Source organism: Doryrhamphus excisus, chromosome 15 (assembly GCF_030265055.1).
Source record: "Doryrhamphus excisus isolate RoL2022-K1 chromosome 15, RoL_Dexc_1.0, whole genome shotgun sequence".
Lineage (NCBI taxonomy): Eukaryota > Metazoa > Chordata > Actinopteri > Syngnathiformes > Syngnathidae > Doryrhamphus > Doryrhamphus excisus.
The window spans coordinates 17,578,589-17,602,826 of NC_080480.1; the positions used below are offsets into that span (position 1 = coordinate 17,578,589).

General features: G+C 49.9%; 1 protein-coding gene across 2 annotated transcripts; it reads left to right on the forward strand.

Moving 5' to 3' along the window:
• syt3 (synaptotagmin III) lies at nucleotides 1-24,038 on the forward strand. Of its 2 annotated transcripts, none has more exons than XM_058048485.1 (13): nucleotides 1-355; nucleotides 3,423-3,542; nucleotides 4,238-4,562; nucleotides 7,823-8,218; nucleotides 9,116-9,224; nucleotides 9,831-10,007; nucleotides 13,103-13,229; nucleotides 15,692-15,910; nucleotides 17,863-17,983; nucleotides 18,932-19,103; nucleotides 19,248-19,377; nucleotides 20,899-20,992; nucleotides 21,296-24,038. In XM_058048485.1, exons 3-12 carry the CDS (start codon nucleotides 4,412-4,414, stop codon nucleotides 20,986-20,988), a joined length of 1,692 nt encoding a protein of 563 aa, XP_057904468.1. In that variant the 5' UTR covers nucleotides 1-355; nucleotides 3,423-3,542; nucleotides 4,238-4,411; the 3' UTR covers nucleotides 20,989-20,992; nucleotides 21,296-24,038. The 2 variants fall into 2 exon arrangements, with proteins under 2 accessions (XP_057904468.1, XP_057904469.1); XM_058048486.1 differs by having other exon boundaries at nucleotides 4,241-4,562.
• The last annotated feature ends 200 nt before the right edge of the window (nucleotides 24,039-24,238 follow it).

Consider the following 24,238-nt stretch of genomic DNA (forward strand, 5'->3'; position numbering starts at 1 on the left):
GGGAAACTGAGAGCGAGCATCCAGGAGAGGGAGACTAGGAAGGAGGAGGAAGGAAGGAAGAAAGGAGGGAGGGAGCGCCGATCGAGTGAGGAGCCAAACAGACACGGAAGGCAGAAACATTGGAGAAGACAGCAAACAGGAGAGCCGCCATCGTTTCTCTTCGCGAGCCCCACACAGCATCTCTATGGAGGCAGAGGCGCGTGCGTGAGGGTTGGCGGGAGGGAGGGAGGGAGGGCGGGAAGGGGGGGCGGCGGAATGCTGCTTTCTTTTTTCTAAACGTCGCGTCCGACTGGGGGGGGGGAGCCGAATCGGAACCAGGACCCGGCAAGCGGGAGGATCTCTGCCCGACATCACGGTAAGAAACCCTCACCTTTTCCCGCTGCTGCTGCTCGTGTACGTCGTGCACGTCGTGCACGCTGCACATCACGCGGCGTGTGCGCGCCTCCTTGCATGAATGTTTAATGTTTGGCGTCCATATTGCTTTCCGGATGCGCGTGCGCGTCCTGGCAGCATCCGATGATGATGATTACGATGATGATGATGATTCAACTTTTGTTTATTAGACATAGCGTCCGCCAGACAAGGTGGGTGGGTGGGGGGGGGGCTCACAAGGCAAATCGACCGCCCCCCCCCCCCCCTTGCCTTGCACCTCTCACGGCCACGCCCCTTCACCATCAAACAGCTACCAAATATTCACGCAGAAACACCTCACACTCAGGCTGTGGAGGTCCACCGGTCCCGGAGCTCCACATAGATCTGCTGGTGAGCTGGCGTGTCCGTATAGAGATAGATGGCTTAGAGCGGCTCTCACGGCCGGTTATTTACGACCGGCGTCTATTATGGGACACACTAAATAGACGCCATCGAGCAGGAGGCTGAGGCCCCGGCGAAGCTATTAACGTCCGGTCAATAGACATTAATATCCCCGCCTCCGTCCCCCAAAGAAGAACCTACACAAGACGTCACCCCATGCCCAGACCCGTGCCCCCATCCTCTTTAAACCTGTCAAGCTGCGGCCTGAGACAGGAAGTCATATAAAGGTCACGACCTCTATGCCTGATGAGCGCCGGACACCTTGTCCATTGATCAGGAACGCGGGCGTTTCACGTGGACGCAGACGCCCGACACAGCAAGCGTGAAACGGGCTTAAAGACTGAAAAGGGCTGTCGGTACGGACGACAGACAGAAGCAATTGAAAACAGATGAAACATCCCGTTAGGCAGAACCAATGGATTAGCACGCAACTCATTAGGATTGTTAGCCCGGAACAAAGACTCGGAGGCAATACGCTAGCTCCCACTGTGGATCAGATTATTGATCCACGGCATTCCGCTTGACAAAACAATAACTAGTTTTTGGATTCTTAGGTCTACATGATACAGTACACGCAGTACAGTATCGCCAATCGGCAGTCAAGTAGCGCCAGATGTACTTGAGCCATACATTGCATGAATGTAATGTAAACAAACATCTCATCTCTTTATGGCCTCCTAGGCTGGGAACATAAGTTATGAACAATAATAGCCGGAGCTCTTTGGTGATTCATTGTCAGACATTGGACGTTGAACCTTTAGCCTCCACTCTACCCCCCCCCCCCCCCCCCCCGTCTCCTCCATGACAAGCGGCGTAATGAGACGGTGACTTTGCTCGCCGCCGTCCATTCCCATTGTGACCTTAGCAGTCAGCTGGAGGCTCTCGGAGGCTATCGATCCCGAGCTGCGCGGCAGTCAATGGAGAGTCCGTGGGAGGGTTTTTTTTTTTGTTGCTGCGTGTGCCGGTAGAGTGTACACAAAAGGGGAGGGGGGGGGTGAGTGTCCTGTATGCGCGTGCACGTGAGTGCTCGCTGTGGCCGAGTGGTTAGCTCTTTTATCAGCCTGGGAACCATAGTCGGTAACCCGAGTGCGTGTTTACGACAGACCTTGAACACCTCGACTATGAGGCGGGAGAACCGCATGAAAAGTCATTATTTATAACCTCGGCACATTGGAACTTTAAGAATGACTGGGAATGTCGGAGAAAGCGGAGAGGAAAACGTTGTGCTCTTTGATCGGATGCTCCATTATGAACTAGTGTATTGCGCAACACGGCGGCAACAGAACCAATGTTGTAATAGAGTACTACAAGTCTGTCCCGTACCAATCTGAGGCCACTTGGGTACTGGAAACCAGGCTAGCACCTGATCCAATTGGGATGTTCTTGAAATGAACCAAATTGTGCTGCGTGGTGGAAAACACCCCCTCAAAACAGTTCCTTTTGCCCCCCCCCCCACCCCCCTTGGTCCGTCTGGTCCGTCCTGCTGGCCTTTGAGGCGGCGTCTCTTTGTGCCAGACAGCCATTGCTGGGATTGAGACCTCCTAGTTGAAAAGTCACTCAGACAGATTTACTGTCCTAATGGGGGGGAGCGCACGGGCGGGGCTAGATGTTAGCAATATTGGATTCCGCACCCCCCCCAATTTTGGATTCCACTGCACTGTCATGGCGGGATAAATAGACTTACAGTAAGTGCTTCTCCCTTAGACGGACGAAATGTCCTGACGTGACCGTCGACGGAGCGTCCGTTCAAGTCAGCAGGAGCGTTTCTTCGTTTTGGATCTTGATCTGAACGAGACACGCCTAATGCGCTCATTGATTGATTGATGGATGAAGCCATGAGGAGCACTTTGCCGGGGAGCTGTCACTCAATGCAAAAAGATGGACGTCTCACCCCAACGGCACGCGGCCCACGATCAATAGTCCTCGTTCGGTCCGACACGCTTGGAGACGTGGCCGCTCGTGTGGGGAGGTGGGCTGACCTCCCGCCATTGTTTTAGCCTTGATTTATTCCCATCAACGGCCTGGACATTATTTATTCCTTTTCTATTCCACTTGTCCTCGCTGGAGTCGCAGCGGCGTGCTGGAGCCAATGCCAGCTGACTTTGGGGAAGAGGCAAGAGTCCAGTCTGGACTGGTCTCCAGCCAGTCACAGACAAGCACACGCAGACTCCACACAGTGATGTCCAATGGAGATCCAAACCCAGACGCTTCTCCTCCCAGATGTCCTTGTAACAGCGCACCGAATCCATGACCCGTGATGTGAAACCCAGCACCGTCCCACACGGCCCCACCTAGCACCATCCCACCCAGCACCATTGCGTCGCGTTGTGATCGAGCTCGTGTGTTGTGTACCTAATGAAGTGTCCTGCGAACAGTCGCTGGAGCTGTTCAGGCTGTGAGAACATCGAGTTCTGACCCGCTTTTATTTCGACAGAATTAGTTCAAAAATAAAGCCGCTAAAGTTTCTTTTGGATGAAAGGAGAAGCTGCAGCACCAGGGCGTCAAACCCTCCACTAATTATAATTCTATGGAGCTGTTTTTTTTTTTTTCCCACGCCTAGCTCCATGTCCTTATTTTAGACTGAGCTTCTGTTCTTTTTCTTCTTCCAGGTGATGTCAGCGAGCTCGCGGAGAGATCTTCCAGGACCTTCATGCTGATTGGCGCTGAAGGCCCTCGGGACTAAACCAAGCTGCTTGTTTGCTCTTTAGCGACGACGCCAGATGCTAAAGGTTACACACACACACTCCAGGCATTACACACTAAAACGCACACCACCCCACGGTCCACAAAACATCTTTGTGACATTAAGACAGATCATGAAATGTGTTAACTCGGGCTCCCCCCCCCCCCCTCACACACACACACACACACACACACACAAGTGTAACTCCTGACTAATGTCCATGTTCTCCTCAAGTCAGCGCTCCTCTTCCATTTTGGAACCTTCAAATATTCTCGAGTCGTTATCTCACAAGCACACACCTTCTCTTCTTACCGATTTTACACTGAAAAACTACCAGTGGCTGGCATTGAGTGCAATGGCATTTCAAAATAAAAGTCAGTAAGTGTAGTACAGAAGGCCTCAGCCGAACCTTCAATTAGGAGATCATGGGAGACCTTCAAAAGGAGGCGAACATCCCAGTTCGATATTCTGGTAGAACATCCATATAGAATGTCTCAACAGAACATCCCATAAGTGCAGCATCCCAGTAGATGATCCTAGTAGAACTTCCAAGTGGAGCATCTACAGTCTCTGAGGGAGAAATTTCCAGTCCTGCAACTGAGCAGATCCTCTCCCAGAAGAACATCTAAGCACAAACTCCCAATAGAACATCCTGGTAGAACCTCCCAGTACAACAAACATCTCAGCGGTGGTTTTGTCATGCTCTTGTTGTGTTCTTCTCCAACTGTGTGTGTATATAAGCAGGCAAAGTGAGTCGGGCGTGTCCCTCTGTTCTCCATGGATCCGTCCTTCCGGTCCACGTGATCCAGCCCGAGCCTCCACAGTGAGCCGAGCCTCTTCGCTCCACTTCCCGAGGACGGGCGGCGAGGGCTGATTGTCGAGAGTGCGGGGCGAGAGTGCGATGCAGATTGGAAGATGTCGGGCGACTGGGATGAAGACCTGTGCAAGAAGGCGCTGATGTTGGTGGAGGAGCTCTGCTTCAACTCGCCGCGCGGACACAGCCAGAGCGAACTGTGCCAGGAGTTCAGCTACCTGTTGAGAGGACGCAACAGACAGCTGGATGCAGGTACGTCTTCCTGTCGCTGTGTGGACTTCCTCCACCGCCAAGGATACGTAGCTGCAGGACCTGCTGGGGGTGAAGGTCAAGGAAAGACCTGTTGAGGTTTTGTCAGGGAAACCACTGCACACTGACCCGGGTACTGAACTCTAAAGTTGACGTGTCGGTACTGAATCGTCCATCCATCCATTTTCTTCTGCTTATCCCGGTCAGGGGGCCGTGGGAGGGAAGCTCAGGCTTCCCCGAATCTGGCACTTCCACCATTTCCACCGGGAGGACACCGAGGTGTTCCCAGGCCGGCTGTGAGACGTAGTTCCTTTTTATTGGCTGTTTGGCGTTTGAATCCAAAGAGGCGGGGCTTGGCAGTTCAGTAATCAAAATGACTCGTTCTGCTGTGTACTTATGTGTAATTATGGATATTCATGATGCGTATTGAAGGACATGTGAAGTATTCTTATGAAGAAGCACCTTAATGGTGTTTGTTGGAGGCACAATGCAGCAGATGTTTATGATTATATACGTCAACGCTAGGAACATTAGCATTGGACGCTGAAGGTACCAGAAGATAAATGTTGAAAAGACGCCTAAACATGCTCACAACCAGAAAACATGAAATATTCATCCTCGTATCTCCACCTTTTTTACGAGCCCCCAAAGAGTCTTGCTAGCAACTCGGGATTGTTTACGCTGATGGATTCCACATTTGGGACCAATCAAAGGAGGCGGCCATTGTTTGACTTCCCCCGAAGCGACTGCAGCGCCGTTATGCAGATTAGCGTGGAGATGCACGGCGGCTCGGCGTAGATTAGCCTGGATTGGCTGCGTGATGCCTTGGGAGATTTGGACCAGCACGTAACGAAATGTCATGCCGTGGTTCCAGGCGCCCCCCCACCCCCCCTCCCCCTTTGTTCCCTGGCTTTGTGTCGGAAGACTGGGAGGCCTCTCGGGACCGGGATGGCCGTGAGCTGCCAGTGAAAGGCTTGTGTAAGCAGCAGGGGCGGCTTTTGACGCGCAGCGACTCCCGGCGGGCTCGAATCAAGAAGTGATTGACAGGAAGTGTCGTCAGAGGCCTCCGGTGTCACGTCCCCGTGGGAACCCGTTTTTCTATACGTGCTTTAGCTACCTGAACCATGACTTTCTGGAGGAACGTATGTCTGTAAATGGTGTTTTAAGTGGTAGAAAATCAATGTTTGTCTATATGTGCCCTGTGATTGGCTAGCCACCAGTCCAGGGTGTACCCCGCCTCTCGCCCCAAGACAGCTGGGATAGGCTCCAGCACCCCCTGCAACCCTCGTGAGGAAAAAGCGGTAGAAAATGAATGAATGTTTCTCTATATGTGCCCTGTGATTGGCTGGCGACCAGTCCAGGGTGTACCCCGCCTCTCGCCCCAAGACAGCTGGGATAGGCTCCAGCACCCCCGCGACCCTCGTGAGGATAAAGCGGTAGAAAATGAATGAATGTTTATCTATATGTGCCCTGTGATTGGCTGGCGACCAGTCCAGGGTGTACCCCGCCTCTCGCCCGAAGACAGCTGGGATAGGCTCCAGCACCCCCACGACCCTCGTGAGGAAAAAGCGGTAGAAAATGAATGGTTGTTTCTCTATATGTGCCCTGTGATTGGCTGGCGACCAGTCCAGGGTGTACCCCGCCTCTCGCCCCAAGACAGCTGGGATAGGCTCCAGCACCCATGCGACCCTTGTGAGGAAAAAGCGGTAGAAAATGAATGAATATTTGTCTATATGTGCCCTGTGATTGGCTGGCGACCAGTCCAGGGTGTACCCCGCCTCTCGCCCCAAGACAGCTGGGATAGGCTCCAGCACCCCCTGCAACCCTCGTGAGGAAAAAGCGGTAGAAAATGAATGAATGTTTCTCTATATGTGCCCTGTGATTGGCTGGCGACCAGTCCAGGGTGTACCCCGCCTCTCGCCCCAAGACAGCTGGGATAGGCTCCAGCACCCCCGCGACCCTCGTGAGGATAAAGCGGTAGAAAATGAATGAATGTTTATCTATATGTGCCCTGTGATTGGCTGGCAACCAGTCCAGGGTGTACCCCGCCTCTTGCCCGAAGACAGCTGGGATAGGCTCCAGCACCCCCACGACCCTTGTGAGGATAAGCGGTAGAAAATTAATGAATGAATGATTTTCATTTTCATTCACGTACCCTCTATGACAATTGGTGTACCCTTAGGGCATACGGGTACCCCACTTTGGGAACCTACCCTACCGGTATTGGATATTGATAACCATCTCTTCCCGACGCCTGCAGCGTTGAAATGACTTGAAAATGTTTATGCGGTCCCGGCCTCAACCTTCCCCTCACTGGCCTTTGATCATCTGGCAGAATCGCGTCCGTGGACAAATGGAGGCGAGCCGGCCCGTCCTGACAGGCCCGGCACACGTTTGATCACAAGCGAGCGTTATCGCTGCTTCCTGATGTGTCGGCCGCTACATCTCAGCCTGCTCGTGTTGGTTTTTTTTTTTTTTCCCCTCTCCTCTCGCCGATCGATACATGAACCTTTCCCATGGCCAAGCTCCGCCCCCTGCCAGGCTTGGCCCTAAATCACGGCTTGTCTCTCCTTGGCGCACGCCGCACCGCTTGCATCGACTTCATCTTCCTCCTCGGGCCAAATGAAAAGGAGAAATGGATCCAGTCAGCGCTACGTGTCCGCTTCCACACGTGCAACAATCCGTCTCTCAGCCGCCTCCTTTTGTCTCCTTGCGTCCGCCTGTTCCTGATATTCCTGATATTCCTGATATCGCCTCACCTGACCTCCACTCTCGCCTTCCAAAACGAACTAATCATCCTCCAAACTCCGCTTACCCCCCCCACCCCCTCGCCGGTGATATCTGAGGAACAAGTGCTGATTAATGACATACACAGACCGATGAATAATTCACTGGAGGGGGGGGGGCGGGAGGCCAGCCTGGCGGCATCATGGGAAAAGGACTAAACAGCCAGGAATGAGGCGTCTTTAGAGGAGCACGGCGACGCTTTGGGGGGGGGGGGGGGCGGTGATACAGTTGAAGGACATGCTTCCTTAAATCCATAGGAATTCTCTCCATCACTTGACAAGGTTCCGTATAGCTTTACTGTTACAAACTCCATGGAACATCTTGAAAGAGAAGACGACCTTGAGATGTGAAAATGTTTTTTCTTTTAACTCACAACCACCTTTGCTAACTTCAACTTGGGATGTTCTTACCAAAATGAATAGGAATTTTATGAAAAAGGCTGCCTGATGATGTCTTCTTGTCTTTGCCGCCTGCAGAGATCTCCGTCAGTCTGCTGTCCGTCATCGTCACCTTCTGCGGCATTGTCCTCCTCTCCGTGTCTCTCTTCGTCTCCTGGAAGCTGTGCTGGTTGCCATGGCGAGACAAGGAGGGCGGCGGCCTCAGCCTGACCTCAGGCTTGCTCCCCGGGAGCGCCGGCGTGGGGGGTTTGGGCGGCGCCGGCGCACCGTCCTTCCTACCCCCGCTGCTGCAGAGGAAGGAGGGCCACTCGTCCTCTTCGCTGTACCCCTCCCTCGGCCAGCAGGGGCAGCATCACCCCCACTTCTCTGACCTGGTGGGGCTGGAGAGGGGGGACGCTGGGGGAGTGGTCGGGGGCCCGCACGAGACACAGGAGCACTCGTACCTGGACATGGACTCGTACCCAAACAATGCTGGTGAGACCAAAACACACACTCGCATTGAGAAGCGCTGTCCATGGTGCTGATCTCAATTCATTGCTTCTTTCAGCAGTATGGACACAACATTAGGCACAGCTGCACTACACCTCACAATATCTACTACAAGAGATGTAAATAATACAATTATGCACAATAATTTGCTTTTATTTATTATTATTTATTAGGTACACTTAAATTTACAGTGATGTCAGTTTTAAAGGTGGAATATTTTACAGTATTATGCCGCAAACCATTTGGACCACAAAAGCGTAAGCAAAAAAGTTTTGGCCAACTTTCTTCTGGGCGTCCCACTGGGGACTTTAAATATGGATTTAACTCCCCCTTTGCTAGCCTCGCTAATGTCCCGTTAGCCTGGCTAGCTTCCATTTTGTTGTGCAGTTGCTGAGTTTCTTAATTCCCAACATTTTCCCGATGCGTGTGTTTAATGGTGTTTGTGGTTCATTCTATCAGCCGTTGTACATTAGTGTGTACCTAATGAAGTGGCCAACGGGTGAGTACTATAAATACTCAGCCCAGTGCAGCACCGCTGTCTACACCACGGTGGGGAGTGGGGGTGTGGGGTGCGTGTGTTGATGCTCCCGCTGGTCCTATTAAAAGATAACAAATCACCGCCTGCTTTTAGGATGTTTTCATGTCAGCAGACACTGATGACGATGTTGCTGCAGACACAAAGTGTTTATCATCCTCCTTCACATTTGCACCGCTTTGCTCTTTCGGACTTTTAAGTCTGTTAAATCAATGCCGTCAATGACTCCGTCCTGCAATAAATAACTCCCAGCCACTGGCGCCACATCCCTTATTGCTAGTCATTAAAGCCTCTCCTCCTTCTTCTTCTTCTTCTTCTTCCTTTTCTGCAATTTGCAACTCTACTAGGAACCCTGAAGCTGAGCCAGACGTCTCCAGATGTCCCCAACTCGGAGGGGGGCGCGCAACCCCATAAAGACCTGCCCAACGCCTTGTCTCAGCAGCAGGTCACCTCCAGGTCAGTGTGCGTCACCGTCACCTCAGCTCATTACTGGAAATGTGACTGGGGGGAGGGGGGGGGTAATAAGTCACATTGTTGCATCATCAGTCACTGCAAGGACCAGACTTCTTATTCAGCACCTTGCTCCTTAAAAGTACTACAACAAATACTGGCGTGGGCCCCGCCCAACTCACTTATTTACATCTCGACCCCAACCTACCGCCCCCCCAAATAGATTGAGGTGCTGACTCGAATTTGTCTATGTTGTAATAATGATATAACTATTTTATTACACGGCCTTTTCATCAGTAGTCATTAGCCTTCCACCAGCCAGCTGATGATTGGCTGGCAGACGTCACATGGTTCCTTACATTGATTGGTGGTCTCCATTTTCACAAGCAATGTTCGCAAAGTGTTTTTGTGCATTTGGGGGCTCATGCCAAGAAAACAGGCTTGAATAATCCGAGGTAAAGTGCACATAGTGTGGATAAAAATAGTGAAGAGCCCCTCATGGTACGCGCCGGATGAGCTGTCACTTCCTGTCTCACGAAGCTGCTGAATCACCGAGCGTGGTCTTCTTTTCTCCTTCTTCTTTTTCATCTTGACTTAATATCCCGCGTTCAGGCCCAAGCCCATGACTCATCAGCTCTCCAGCCCCGACTTCCACGGCGAGGAGAAGGAGCAGGTGACCAGCATCGGACAGATCAAGCCGGAGCTGTACCGCCCCAAAGGCGACCAGGGCGAGGGCAAGCAGGGCGGCGACTGCGGCAAGATCAGCTTCCTGGTGCGCTACGCCTTCAAGTGAGCCAAACCTTCTTTAAGTTGCTTGTGGGAAGACTCGTTGTGTCGAGCGCCAAGTGAAGCCTTTCGAAAGGACGACGAGCATGTTGTAGTTGGGGGTGGCGTGCAGCTGTTCTGCCGTCTCCAATATTTTGCTAACCTTATTTAGCCCCACGAAAGGCTCGGAGCTATGATGCAGTGGCGCTGCCAAAGTGGGTGGTTTTAAAAACGGAGTAGATGCCAAGGAGGGGGGCGGCGGCGGCAGAGAGATCCCCGCCGTCCATTCCGCTTTGCTCTGTTGGCGATCCGTGCTGGCGTGCTGGCAGCGGGGCGACACGTTGAAGCATTGCTGCGGCCCAATGTGCTGATGGTCCGAAAAGTAAAAGGCGGCGTATGAATTATAAATGCTGAGTCACTTTAAAGTGCAAGACACAGTGAGAATTAGCGAGGGAGCGCCACGGCGCCGACGAAAAGCATTCATGTGTCCCATTTATCAGGATTTATTATCTGGCGCTTTGTTGTGCTGGAGCAGAAATCATGTTAGCCACGACAGCTCGGGGGCCGATTGGTGCCAGACGTCCAGCATGTGTGTGTGAGCGCTAGCATGTTGTTAACGTGTGATAACGCGGACGGACCCTGCTGTTTGGAGGTCCGTCGTCACTACAACAAAGTCAATCTTCCTTCCTGTCGTTCTCCCGGGAATAACAATTGTGTCGGCGAGCCAGTTAAAAGCTGACACATTGTCCGCGTGGGAATAGCGGCTCGCTCGCAGGAGGGCCTAGCTTTCCCGCCTATGACGTGACATCATTGTTGGCGTCCTCGTATTGCGTCCTGGGCTCAGACACGAGCGGCATTTGAAAACAGATGCTTTATATACACGGGGAGAACATGTAAACTCCACACGGAGATGGCCCAGGGTGGAATTGAACTCGGGTCTCCTAGCTGTGAGGTCTGCGTGCTAACTCATTTGTGGCTTATTTTTAAACATAAATGCTCTACATTAACTTTGGACCTTTCAAAAAAAAAAAGTATTTTATTACAAAAATATGTAATTATTATTATTATTTTTTATTTTATATTTGACATTTTTCATAAGAAAATTTTAAAATAATTATGCTTTATTCATATTTTTCTCCAAAAATATATATTTTAATTTTGACCAAAATCCCCAAATGTGTGGGGTCGTATATGCTGAATCAAGATCCACCGTGGGATAAAGTGGAATCTGTGACGTCGTTCCCTCAAACTCCACACAAAGATGGCCCAGGGTGGAATTGAACTCGGGTCTCCCAGCTGTGAGGTCTGTGTGCTAACTCATTTGTGGCTTATTTTTAAACATAAATGCTCTACATTTTACCCGTATTATTGATAAATTAGCGACTTTGGGCCTTTAAAAAAAAGTATTTTATTACAAAAAATATGTAATTATTATTTTATTTTATATTTGACATTTTTCATAAGAAAATTTACAAATAATTATGCTTTATTCATAGTTTTCCTCCAAAAACATATATTTTTATTTTGATCAAAATCCCCAAAGCTGTGGGGTCGTATATGCTGAATCAAGATCCACCGTGGGATAAAGTGGAATCTGTGACGTCGTTCCCTCAAACTCCACACAAAGATGACCGAGGGTGGAATTGAACTCGGGTCTCCGGGCTGTGAGGTCTGTGTGCTAACTCATTTGTGGCTTATTTTTAAACATAAATGCTCTACATTTTACCCAGATTATTGATAAATTATTACTGACTTTGGGCCTTTAAAAAAAAGTATTTTATTACAAAAAATAGGTAATTATTATTTTTTTTATTTTATTTTATATTTGACATTTTTCATAAGAAAATTTAAAAATAATTATGCTTTATTCATAGTTTTCCTCCAAAAACATATATTTTTATTTTGATCAAAATCCCCAAATCTGTGGGGTCGTATATGCTGAATCAAGATCCACCGTGGGATAAAGTGGAATCTGTGACGTCGTTCCCTCAAACTCCACACAAAGATGGCCGAGGGTGGAATTGAACTCGGGTCTCCTAGCTGTGAGGTCTGTGTGCTAACTCATTTGTGGCTTATTTTTAAACATAAATGCTCTACATTTTAATTATTGATAAATTTGCGACTTTGAGCCTTTAAAAAAAGTATTTTATTACAAAAAATATGTAAAAAAATGTTTTAAATTTTATTTTATATTTGGCATTTTTCATAAGAAAATTATTCATATTTTTCTCCAAAAAATATATTTTAATTTTGACCAAAATCCCCAAATGTGTGGGGTCATACGTATATGCTGAATCAAGATCCACCGTAGGAGAAACTGGAATCTGTGACGTCATTCCCTCAAATAGCAGGAAATGTCATTTCCTGCTGACGCATGGCCGTGCATCATTTCCGGAATTGCGTGGGATCTCAGCCCTCTCATGTCCCTGATTGGCTGTGATGGCGAGGTGAGCACGTGCGCCAATCGGCCGCGGTGGCGTTTCGACAAGCTCGTGCGAAGCCACCAAGCCAATTCCTACAAGCCCCCCAAAGTTCACGTCACCTCGCAACGCCCGCCCCACCCCCACTCCCCAGCGGCTAATGAAGTGCTGACACGGCGGCTAACAAGCGGCGACGCGGCCTAACGAGGCCTGATTAGAAGCCCTGGGGGCCGCCTTGTAATTAAATACATAACAAACGACATGTGAGAGACGGAACGACACGTGTGTGTGTGTGTGTGTGTGTGTGTGTTGTGTGTGTGTGTGTGTGTGTTTGCGTGTGTGTGGCTGCACAACAAAGACGTAAGAAGATGAATGTTTCTAAGTAGATAATATCTTCTTATATGCTAATAATGATGAAGGCTTCAGTTTGCTCGGATCGCATGAACACCTCCTGTTGTTGATAAGCCGCTCTGTGTGCACGTACACACACACACACACACACACACACACAATGCACTATTCTGGTTCATCTTTGCTCCCGAGACCTCCCACATGATTGTTCATGTTCGTGTACGCTCCTCATCCAGGTGTGTGTGTGCCCGTGTGGGCTGATCCCGTCTGCTCCTGGAGGCGTATTGGCGGAAACATGTGTGACCTTTGAACTTTTCTCACATGTGTGTGTGTGTGTGTGTTTCTCAGCACGGAGCAGTTGGTGGTGAAAATTCTCAAAGCGTTGGATCTTCCCGCCAAGGACGCCAACGGCTTCTCCGACCCATACGTGAAGATCTACCTGCTGCCCGACAGGAAGAAGAAGTTCCAGACCAAGGTAGACGCCGCGCCCTTGTGATTGCGATGTTCCCGGGGATTGGTTAATGTCTTGCACTGAGACAGTTGTCCATCTGCATATTGTGAACATGAAATGAACAGATTATTAATGAGGTATATTTTTAGGCATTACACTCATAAAGCTAAGATATGGATTTTTATTTTGTTGAAGTTTGGACACCCCTGGACGAAAAGGTGACAATGACTTCCTGTATGTGTGTGAATGTGAGCGCGTTTAGTCGATGCGTCTTCTCCACGCTCCGGTTTCGGGTAGCGCATCTCCCTCCGCTTGATGTTAGCGCCGGCTGCTAACGGGAGATCACGAAGCTCTAATAAGCCTGAGTGGCGGATCCACTCACGCTGGATTTAGTCGACTGAGATGCTGGTGGGCGGCATGCGCATCCAACGCTTACATTCCTCCGGCGAATACAAAACCCCAGTACACAAGTGTGAAGATCTCTTTTTACTACGCTCAGCTTTTCCAACGTGGTCTTTGTGTGAGACTTGCAGTATACTGTACTTCTGTCAAGAAGTACTTATCTTAGTATACTTACCAGAGATGATGAAACGTGTTGATGACCACTATCGAACTGACAGAAACATGGCTGCCAATTCCCGCATCTCGGAAAGCGTCACGCTCAAGCCATCGCCGCCCTACCGACGTCGTACTTGCATTGGAACGCAGCGGCGCCACTGCAAAGGCAGCAGATGTCTCCGGGTGGGCGTGCGACGGAGACGACAGATGCGAGAGGCAGCGAGCGGGACTGAAATCAAAAAGTTCTCCCGTGGCGCTTGTGGGAGCCAGGATGTGAAATTTCGGATGAGTTCAATCGGATTCTTCATCCCGCAGGAAAGAGGGTGAAATTTAATTTTCCACTCTGCGGCCGAGCATAAAGGTTAATTATCTTTCTCAAGGACGTACGACCTCTCCACTAATCAAGCCGCACATGATTCATCCTCGCCGTCCTGTCTGAGAGACTCCGTGACGCACGCTGCTGTCCTTTTTCACGCTCATTTATATTCACCAATAATATTGGACTTCATCAATAATATCGATGCACAATCAGCAACTTATGATGAGGTAATATCGTCCGATATCGGCATAAAAATGAGATTTCGGTTCATAGCAGTATCGCTTTTCTGCTGATAAGTTTTGCCTGCAGATAATGTAAATATGCAATTTGCATGAATTATTAACTAATTAATTAAAACTAATTAACTAATACTGACTGGCTTAGCTCAGTTTATAATTTCACTGATTATATTATTATAAAATTATTCCAGCCATTGATTGATTGATTGTATTGTTGCCAGCATTATTACATTCATTCGCTGTTGATGCTGGAGCCTATCCCAGCAAGAGGCGGGGTCCACCCTGGACTGGTGGCCAGCCAATCACAGGGCACATATAGACAAACAACCATTCACACTCACATTCATACCTATGGACAATTTGGAGTCGCTAATTAACCTAGCATGTTTTTGGAATGTGGGAGAAAAACCGGAGTACCCGGAGAAAACCCACACAGAGATGGCCCAGGGTGGAATTGAACCCGGGTCTAGCATTATTACATTCATTCATTCATTCATTTTCTACCGCTTTTCCTCACGAGGGTCGCGGGGGGTGCTGGAGCCTATCCCAGCTGTCTTCGGGCGTAAGGCGGGGTTCACCCTGGACTGGTGGCCAGCCAATCCCAGGGCACATATAGACAAACAACCATTCACACTCACATTCATACCTATGGACAATTTGGAGTCGCCAATTAACCTAGCATGTTTTTTGGAATGTGGGAGGAAACCGGAGTACCCGGAGAAAACCCACACAGAGATGGAATTGAACCCGGGTCTAGCATTATTACATTGTATTCTTATTTGTGAACGTACGTAAGCTTAAGCTAGGAGAGCGTTATTTCATTTATTGAGTTATTGAGACAATATGCATGAGATGCATTCAGTGACATCGCAGTAAAAACGAGTTTTCGGGAAGAGCCGCTGGCTATATCGGTATCGGTAATGGAGTGCGGACAATACTGGTAAAACGGCAAATATCGATTTATCGAGCATGGTGTGTCAGTGACAAGCAAGCATTACTTTAGCATGGCCTGCCTCGGCGCTCATTAGCGTGTGTACCTAATGAAATGTCCTGGGGGTTTGCGGTGTTGTTCCATTGTCAAGATGACAAATGTTCGCTAAAGGGCCTTTCCGGCAGTCAGTTGGGGGGCCGGATATTTGGGGATGAAGTACGTGACGCGGAAGTGTTCAGCGGCGGGATAGCAGCTGGAGAGGAACCAAGCGGCGACAAGATAAGAAGGAGGAATCAGTGAACATGTCACAGGGATAAATAGCTTCGCTGGAAACCAGGCAATTGTGCGACCTTGTGTGTGCTGCGCGCTACAACCATCATCGCTTCTCCGTTTTTTTTAACTTCTGGAGCCAGACTCAAAGTCCTTGTCCCCCCACCAGGTCCACAGAAAGACCCTCAACCCGGTCTTCAACGAGACGTTCCAGTTCGGCGTGCCGCTGAATGAGCTACATTCCAGGAAGCTGCACTTCTCCGTGTACGACTTTGACCGCTTCTCCAGACACGACCTGATCGGGCAGGTGGTGGTGGACAACCTGCTGGACTTCAGCGAGGGCAGCGGGGACAAGCCGGTCTGGAGGGACATCGTGGAGGGCACCGCGGTGAGACGACACTCTGTGCCTTTTGCCGCGCTGAAAATGACTTCACACACATCTACTGTTGTCGAAACGGCAACATAAGTGAGTAGCACGAGTGCTGCCGGCAGCGGGAAGCTGTGGTTTCCAATGGAAACATGAATTCCAACATAACACTGACTTTCTTTGTGGTGGTAGCGCCTTGCTAGCTCCATGCTACCACCACTTTAGATCCGCAGTGCGTTGAGGGAAACATGAATTCCATCATGGTCTGGGGCTGCACGAGTGCTCCCAGTACTAAGATGTAGTTCATTGAGGGAAACATGAATAATCTGAAGATCCATTGCCTCGGTGGTGGTAACGTCGTCATCTGGGGCTGCACGAGTGCTGTCAGCTCTGATGAGCTGCGGTGCATTGAGAGGAACTTGAATTCGTACATTCTGATGCGCTACCATCTTAACGGTAATAACATCAGGGCCAGGGTTGCACGAGTGCTGTCGGCTCTGAGGAGCTGCGGTGCATTGAGAGGAACTTGAATTCGTACATTCTGATGCGCTACCATCTTAGCGGTAATAACATCAGGGCCAGGGTTGCACGAGTGCTGTCGGCTCTGAGGAGCTGCGGTGCATTGAGAGGAACATGAATTCGAACATTCTGATGCGCTATCGCCTTTGCAGTAATAGCATCAGGGCTAGGGTTGCACGAGTGCTGGCGGCACTGGGGAGCTGCAGTGCATTGAGAGGAACTTGAATTCGTACATTCTGATGCGCTGCCATCTTAGCGGTAATAACATCAGGGCCAGGGTTGCACGAGTGCTGTCGGCACTGGGGAGCTGCGGTGCATTGAGAGGAACATGAATTTGAACATTCTGATGCGCTAACGCCTTAGCGGTAATAACATCAGGGCCAGGGTTGCACGAGTGCTGGCGGCACTGGGGAGCTGCGGTGCATTGAGAGGAACTTGAATTCGTACATTCTGATGCGCTACCATCTTAGCGGTAATAACATCAGGGGCAGGGTTGCACGAGTGCTGTCGGCTCTGATGAGCTGCGGTGCATTGAGAGGAACATGAATTTGAACATTCTGATGCAATATTGCCTTAGCGGTAATAACATCAGGGTCAGGATTACACGAGTGCTGTCAACACTGGGGAGCTGCGGTGCATGAATCCCAGCATTGACCCATGATTGTTTTGCTTTAATTGTACCCAGTCTTGTTGGGTACAAGTGGAGTGTTTACATGATGACATGCGTACTAAAAGTGTGAAATTGAAGATAATATTTTATTCCTGGTGTCTGCTGGATGAGTTTGGTGCTTAAGAAGGACACGTTTCATATTTCATATTTCATATTTACATATGGGCTATTGATCGGCATTCTAACATCAGAGCGGGACCGAGTGCTGCACTTCTCCCCGTCATGCTGAAGTGTAAAGAGTGAAGATTGTGCAGCTTTTGATGCGTCTTATCGGAGGCCTCGTCAATGTGCTAATTGAACCTCCAGCATGTAAGACCATTGCAGAAGGCGCAGGAAGAAGAAAAGAGGCCATTAAGGCGAGCAGGAAGTAGATTGAAATGAAATATTCATATCAGGCCAACGAGACAACTTGTCTGATTTATTAAATAACTTCAAAGCCTCTTGGAGGAAGTATTGATCGCCGTGGAGGTATTGATCACGCCGTCATGTGACATGCGTGTCATTATGGCGGCACGAGGAGAGGCACGAAAAGACGGATGGGTTGTCGTCGTCGTCGTCGCCTCCGCTTAACGCTTTCCTCGCCTGCAGGGGGCGGCGACAGATTGGGACATGATTTATTTACAGTGACGTCCCTTCTGTCCAAACACATGACACATTTTACCCCCCCCCCCCCATAACACCGAACCCCGCCGCCACCTCCTCGCCTGCTGCTACATGTGCTGTTCTTTTCTGGGTCTTACCTCCCCCCTTTTCATAGTCTCCTCCATCTTGTGTCCGCCCACAGGAGAAGGCCGACCTCGGGGAGCTCAACTTCTCCTTGTGTTACCTGCCCACTGCCGGAAGACTCACGGCCACCGTCATCAAGGCCACCAACCTGAAAGCCATGGACCTGACCGGGTTCTCAGGTAAAGGACTAACGCAGACCTACAAGGACTAACATGGACCTGACCGGGTTCTCAGGCAAAGGACTAAGCGATGAACTACAAGGACGAATAAGGACCTGACCGGGTTCTCAGGTAAAGGACTAACGCAGACCGACAAGGACTAACATGGACCTGATTGGGTTTTCAGGTAAAGGACTAACACAGACCTACAAGGACGAATAAAGACCTGATTTGGTTCTCAGGTAAAGGACTAACGCAGACCTACAAGGACCTGACCGGGTTCTCAGGTAAAGGACTAACACAGACCTACAAGGACTAACATGGACCTGACTACGTTCTCAGGTAACGGACTAACGAACACCTACAAGGACTAACATGGACCTGACCGGGTTCTCAGGTAAAGGACTAACGCAGACCTACAAGGACTAACATGGACCTTACTGGGTTCTCAGGTAAAGGACTAACGCAGACCTACAAGGACTAACATGGACCTTACTGGGTTCTCAGGTAAAGGACTAAGCGATGAACTACAAGGACGAATAAAGACCTGACTGGGTTGTAGGTAAAAGACGAACTGGGTGATGCTGGTGATGGTTTTGTAACGATGGTCCAGTCCAGGATGAAGTCCTGACCAAGCAGGAGACCAAGGACTACGAGAGTCAACAATTTAACGCCAGCTTTAAAGGCTTGTTGGGCAAACAAAAGCGCCGCCATCCCTGACAGCAGCGGCGTGGTCCTCTCGGAGTAGACGAGATCATAGACCCGCACGTCTGATTGCCAGCACCACCTCGACAGTGCGAGACAGACGCTTGAGAATTCGAGCGCCAGAAAAAAGATGGAGGCGTGGGTGGGCGGGTGCGCCGTTTCCTGCGGCTGAATGAATAACAAGAAAGCCATTCCACCTGCCGCCTTTATCCGGCGTTCCCAAGGTACACCTGCCTGGAACCTGTCTCTCTGTCCGTCCCGTAGACCCGTACGTGAAGGCCTCCCTGATCTGTGACGGTCGCCGGCTGAAGAAGAGGAAGACGTCCATCAAGAAGAACACGCTGAATCCCACCTACAACGAGGCGCTGGTGTTTGACATCCCCAACGAGAACATCGAGAGCGTGTCCATCATCATCGCCGTCATGGACTACGACTGGTGAGGACAGTGATGCGTTCACTTGCATCACCACCTCCTGTATCTTCTGTTGGGATGAAACGATGCAGCTGCTGTACTCAAACTTGATAAATGAGCCTCGCCGCCTGTTTTTCATGCTCTCTCTCCCTGCCCTCCTCCGGTCAGCATCGGCCATAACGAGGTGATCGGCATGTGTCGCGTGGGCAGCGACGCTGACGGCCCGGGGAGGGAGCACTGGGCCGCCATGTTGGCCAATCCACGCAAACCAATAGAGCACTGGCATCAGCTGGTGGAGGTAACGTACGCGTGTTTACATCCGTTTTTTTTATCGTGATGTGTTTTTGGCTAGCAATGTAGCAGAGATGGAGGACGTTGCAGAGGCTTTTCAGCTCCGGTGCAGCTGCTCGCCGGCAGGAGGGTGAAGGTGGAGGCTTAGGTTATTGTTTAAGTGTCCACATTGCTCACGCTGCCTGCAGCAGATACATTATGTTGGCATAAATATACCATAGCTGCTGTGCTAGCATAAAACATCCTGCCGGCGGGTCACGCGGGTCGGTACATTAGCATGCATGCGTGCACGGGAGGGGGATTGAAGCATTCGCCAAAGTACGTCCGCCACCTCCGCTCCTGTAGGTGGCGCCGTGCTCCCTTTTAGCCTTTTTCTGGTTGACTTATTATTATTATTATTATTATTATGACTTATTTCCTCAAATGGAAGCCCCTCCCCTCGAATGGACTCTGTGTGTTGTCCACTTGAACAAATCGACCGCTGAGGCTTTTGGATTGTTGCTAACCAAAACAGCAGGACATAGCGAGGGAACGTAAACAACAGTTTGACTTCATGTTGTAAACGAGTTCCCTGTGCGGTATAAAAAATGATCTTGCGTTTTGTGGAGTTGGCGTTTTCAATTCCAGTACAATTCCACTCACTGTGGACGCTGTGAACGCCGTTACTTCCACTTCCTCAAATCAAATCAAAGAAACATCGCCGGCCACCATAAGAGACAATGTTATGTCACAAGATATGTAAATAAGGTAGCTAACCTAGCTAACGGTGATGTGTTTTCGGTATAAAGACAAATGTATCGTTAGCCACCAGGTCTGCTTCCACTAGAGAGCATTAGCATATTTTAGTATTTATGTTTATGTGGAAAAATTGCAGCTACCTTCCTGTTAGTTAATGACCCCCTTGCAACATGAACACCGTTAATAGGTTCCTAGCCTACATTTGCAACTTTTCATACTTGTGTACAGGGGTAGCTCGGTTAGCGTACACCCTGGTTAATGTGTTTTTTTGATTAACGTTGAAAATGTACGCCAAAATGTTCAGTTTATTTTGATGATGTCATCAGCGGTCGACTGTGTAGTTCTTTGCCAAGTAGAACAGTTACGCCACCAGTCTCCAAAATGTTAGCACAAAAAATATTTTTATAGTTTTGCAGGCAGAAAATAATTCAAAATGTAAACAAATAATGACCGGAAGAGATAATGAACAAATTAAGGTTACTTACACCACCTTCATGTTTTGCTATGAGTTATTTTTTGAATTCACGTTTCTTTCTCACTTTATTTATCAAACTTGTTTGATGTTAACGTTTTGCCTTTCTGGGACGAATGAATTGGATTTGCATGATTTATTTGGTCTGGGTGAGAGTCGGACCTTTTGGAATGGGCTAACGATGCTAACCATGGAACCACTGTCTGTGTTTTCGGGGAGCTAAAGACCCACTGGGATCCAATATGATTGAAATGAGCCAGACGGGGCCCCTTTAAGAAGACAATACTCTAACACCTTTTAAACCTTTTCTCTCCGCAGGAAAAAGCAATTGGAACGTTTGTGTCAAAGGGCGAAGCGTCGCCGTCCTCCAAGCCGCACATCGTGGTGGACAGTCCTCACTCCGATTAAAGCTGTGAGTTTGACATCTTTCATTTCTTTCTCCTTTTTCTCGTTTATCCGCGAGCCTGCCATCTTAGATGTTTTGTCTCGTGCGTCCCGGGTACGACAAACGCTCGCCGCCGCAGATGCTTTCTAGTCAAAAACGCGCCAGGAAACGGGTCAAGTGTGTAAAAGTGCTGGACCCGACAGCGAGCGTGTGTGCGAAGACGAAGCTGTCAGATGCGGGCGCTCTAAGGCGGACGGACGCCTTACGCAACCACTCCCTCACCCCCGTCCAGTCGGGAGACTAATTCCTCTTTATTTCCTCTGTCCTCAGGTCTTGTCTCCGCCTTCGGAATTTTCTTTTCTCTCCTCTCATCTGTGAATAAATCTTTCCATCGAAGAGAGACTCGCAGACATTCAGGACGAAACAACATCTTTGTGGCATTTCAAGCGGTAGCTGCTCCAAACACTTTGCTGTGCGTGCGTAGTCGGCGTGTAGTATTTGATGTAGGAGGAGTCTGACGTGAGACGCTGTCCAAAAAAAAAAAAAAAAAGAAAGCCATCATCCAGCGATCACTTGACGCGGGACCAAAGCTTCACTGTCAAGAAGAAGATGTGCATACTTTTCGTTAGCGTACAGCGTGAGCTGTACCGGATCACACACGTTAGTACGTAGCGGGACGACTTGCCCGCGATGGACCGTGGACGCCGTCCTCCCAGGGCTTATTCACCCGCCGCTGTCCTCCCGAAGGAAGGACGTGCGCGCTGGTCTTCATTGATGTCAGAGGAGCCGCAAAGTGAGCACGGACTTACTCGGCCTGAGCATGTTACCTTCAAATGTGTCCGTCTTCCTCACGCTTCCTGTGCCCGTCCTCTTCTTTTGCTCCGAGACATCCAAGGATGAGAGACACAAAACTGTTGGATTCTTCCCGATTCCCTTCCTGATCTCATCAGGTTTCACTTTTCCCTATCATGCTTCGGATTGAAGTCGGCTGAAGCGGGACGCACACGTCTGTCTTGCTTTGATCAGCGTGTTTTTGTATTTGTGTGTGTGTGTGTGTGTGTGTGTGTGTGCGTGTGTGTGTCCTGGTGACCTTGTGTGTTTCTGTGCTCATCACCCAACCCCCCCCCCCACCCACTCACTCCCGAATCCCTCCCCATGTGTGAGTTTCACGAGGAGCCACATTTCTGTGTGAATGTTCCGTGTTGTTGTGTCTCTCGGCGCCAGATGAGAGACGTTTACGTGGCTGCAACACGTCCTTGAAGGCTCCCGTTCGGGTTTGATGCCGCCGCTTCCGATACCCATCAATCCGTGAGCGAAACGGGAATCACATGAGACGACTATAAAAAGTTACGAACCGCTGGCGATTGGCGTTGAAGAGCATCTATCGGCGTATGCCCGTCACTTGCTTCACAGACATCAGCTTGTGGCCGATCGATCGGAGCATGCCCAGTCTCGTGGGGGGGGGGCGGCTAGTTTATCGTTTCAGCTTTGTGACCTGGGGGACGCCTTAGCGAGCTGAATATCCACCCGTCACTTTGGGGTTAAAGACGAGACCCAACACACACCGAAATATCATTCTTCTTTTCCGCTGACACGGCTCCATCTGCAAAAGTGTTGGGACACATTGATTGACAGGGATGCCAGATATTGTTTTTCCCCAAACAAGCCCAACGCCATAACTCATAACCCATCAAATATCATGACCAAATGGCTCGGCAACATCAAATGACTTCTAAGACATTCCAAGACATTCCTTTCCTTGGCGGAGGTAATGAGCCGATCACGACAGCGTGTTGCAGTCCACGTAAGCAGGCATTGGTTATCATCCTTAAGCCCCGCCTCCCACTGCCCGGTGTCGTGTAACGTTGTCGTGCTTGGGTATTTTGTGTAACGTCCGAGGCAAGCGCGAAGGGTGCAGCCGAGCCGGAAGGAAGCGGTCGAGTCCTCAGGAGCCGTGTTCGATCCCGACGCCTTGCTGTTACATGTTCTGTACTTGTGTGTGTGTACCATGTGACCTGTAGATTATGGATCATCTTGTTTAGAAACGGGAAGAGGGCATTGATCCAGCGGTGTCCCGAGGCTCCATGACCACCACCCCCTCCCTCTCCCAACCCCCACCGGTGCCTCTGCTTGTTTTGACCCCATTTATCTACTGTTTTACTTAACCCCGCCTCCACCATCTCATTACTCATCCTCTTCTCCGATTTCACCTCCCACGTCCTCTTCCTCCATCATGGCCTCTTTCCTTCACCGCATATGTCCCCCCCCCCCCTTCCGCCCCCCTTCCGCCACCTTGTTGTGTTGTGCAGTTGTGAATGGTCATGGAGGTTTGCATGCTTGTAATTAACATGAATGATGTCAACTTGATGCAATGAAAACCCACGTACGTGACGCTCAGAGAGACTCCATACTAATACTACTAATGATGACTCCCGAGGAACGTGTCGTCACGGGCAACCCTGACGGACACCAGTCTTATTTCATTCTGCGTATTTATCTCTCTGCGGTTTGGATTCCTTTTTTTTTTTAATATTCATGACTGATTTTATGGAATGGGAGCTCGGTGCAAGGACGATGGCGAGGGCTGATGGAAATAAAAAAAAAAAAAAGATATGTACCATGTGACCATGTGGCTTCTTGGAGAGGAGGGGGGGGGGGTACGCGATGTGTGCGTGTATCGCTAGCTGGACAATCACGCTGACTTCCGGTCTGTATTTATTCAACCGCTTCATGTCATGAATTCTTCATCCTCACCGCAGTTTGCCTGAATGCAAAATGGAGAGGGGCGGGCTACCCCCCCGCACCCCCACCCCCACGCATCCCCAACCCTCGTATAATCTGTCATGTGGTCATTATCTCCTCCTAAAGCTGGAGACGATGCACGAGGAAGAGCTGGGATGTGCAAGGGAATGACAGAGGAGGAGGAGGATTAGACAAATGAAGGAAGATGAAGGGGACTATGTGTGTGTGGGGGGGGGGGGGTCGATGGCATCGAGGAGGATGAGGAGGCGAAATGGGCTGAAGAATCGTGCGCGGTGGAGGAGGACAGCTCTGCATATAGACACTCATCACGGGGGCACCTGCAACACACACACACTGGCTTGAGAAGCTGTGATGCTGGAGAAGAAAAGTGGGAGGAGGGGCCAAGGCTGGGGGGGGGGGGGTTAGCGTCTCCATGGCAACATTCCCACTGTGGTGGGAAAAAAAAAATCATTTAGTTTCACTCAGTTCAGTGAGCTGAGAGAGGCAGAATGGGGAGGGTGGGGAGGGGGG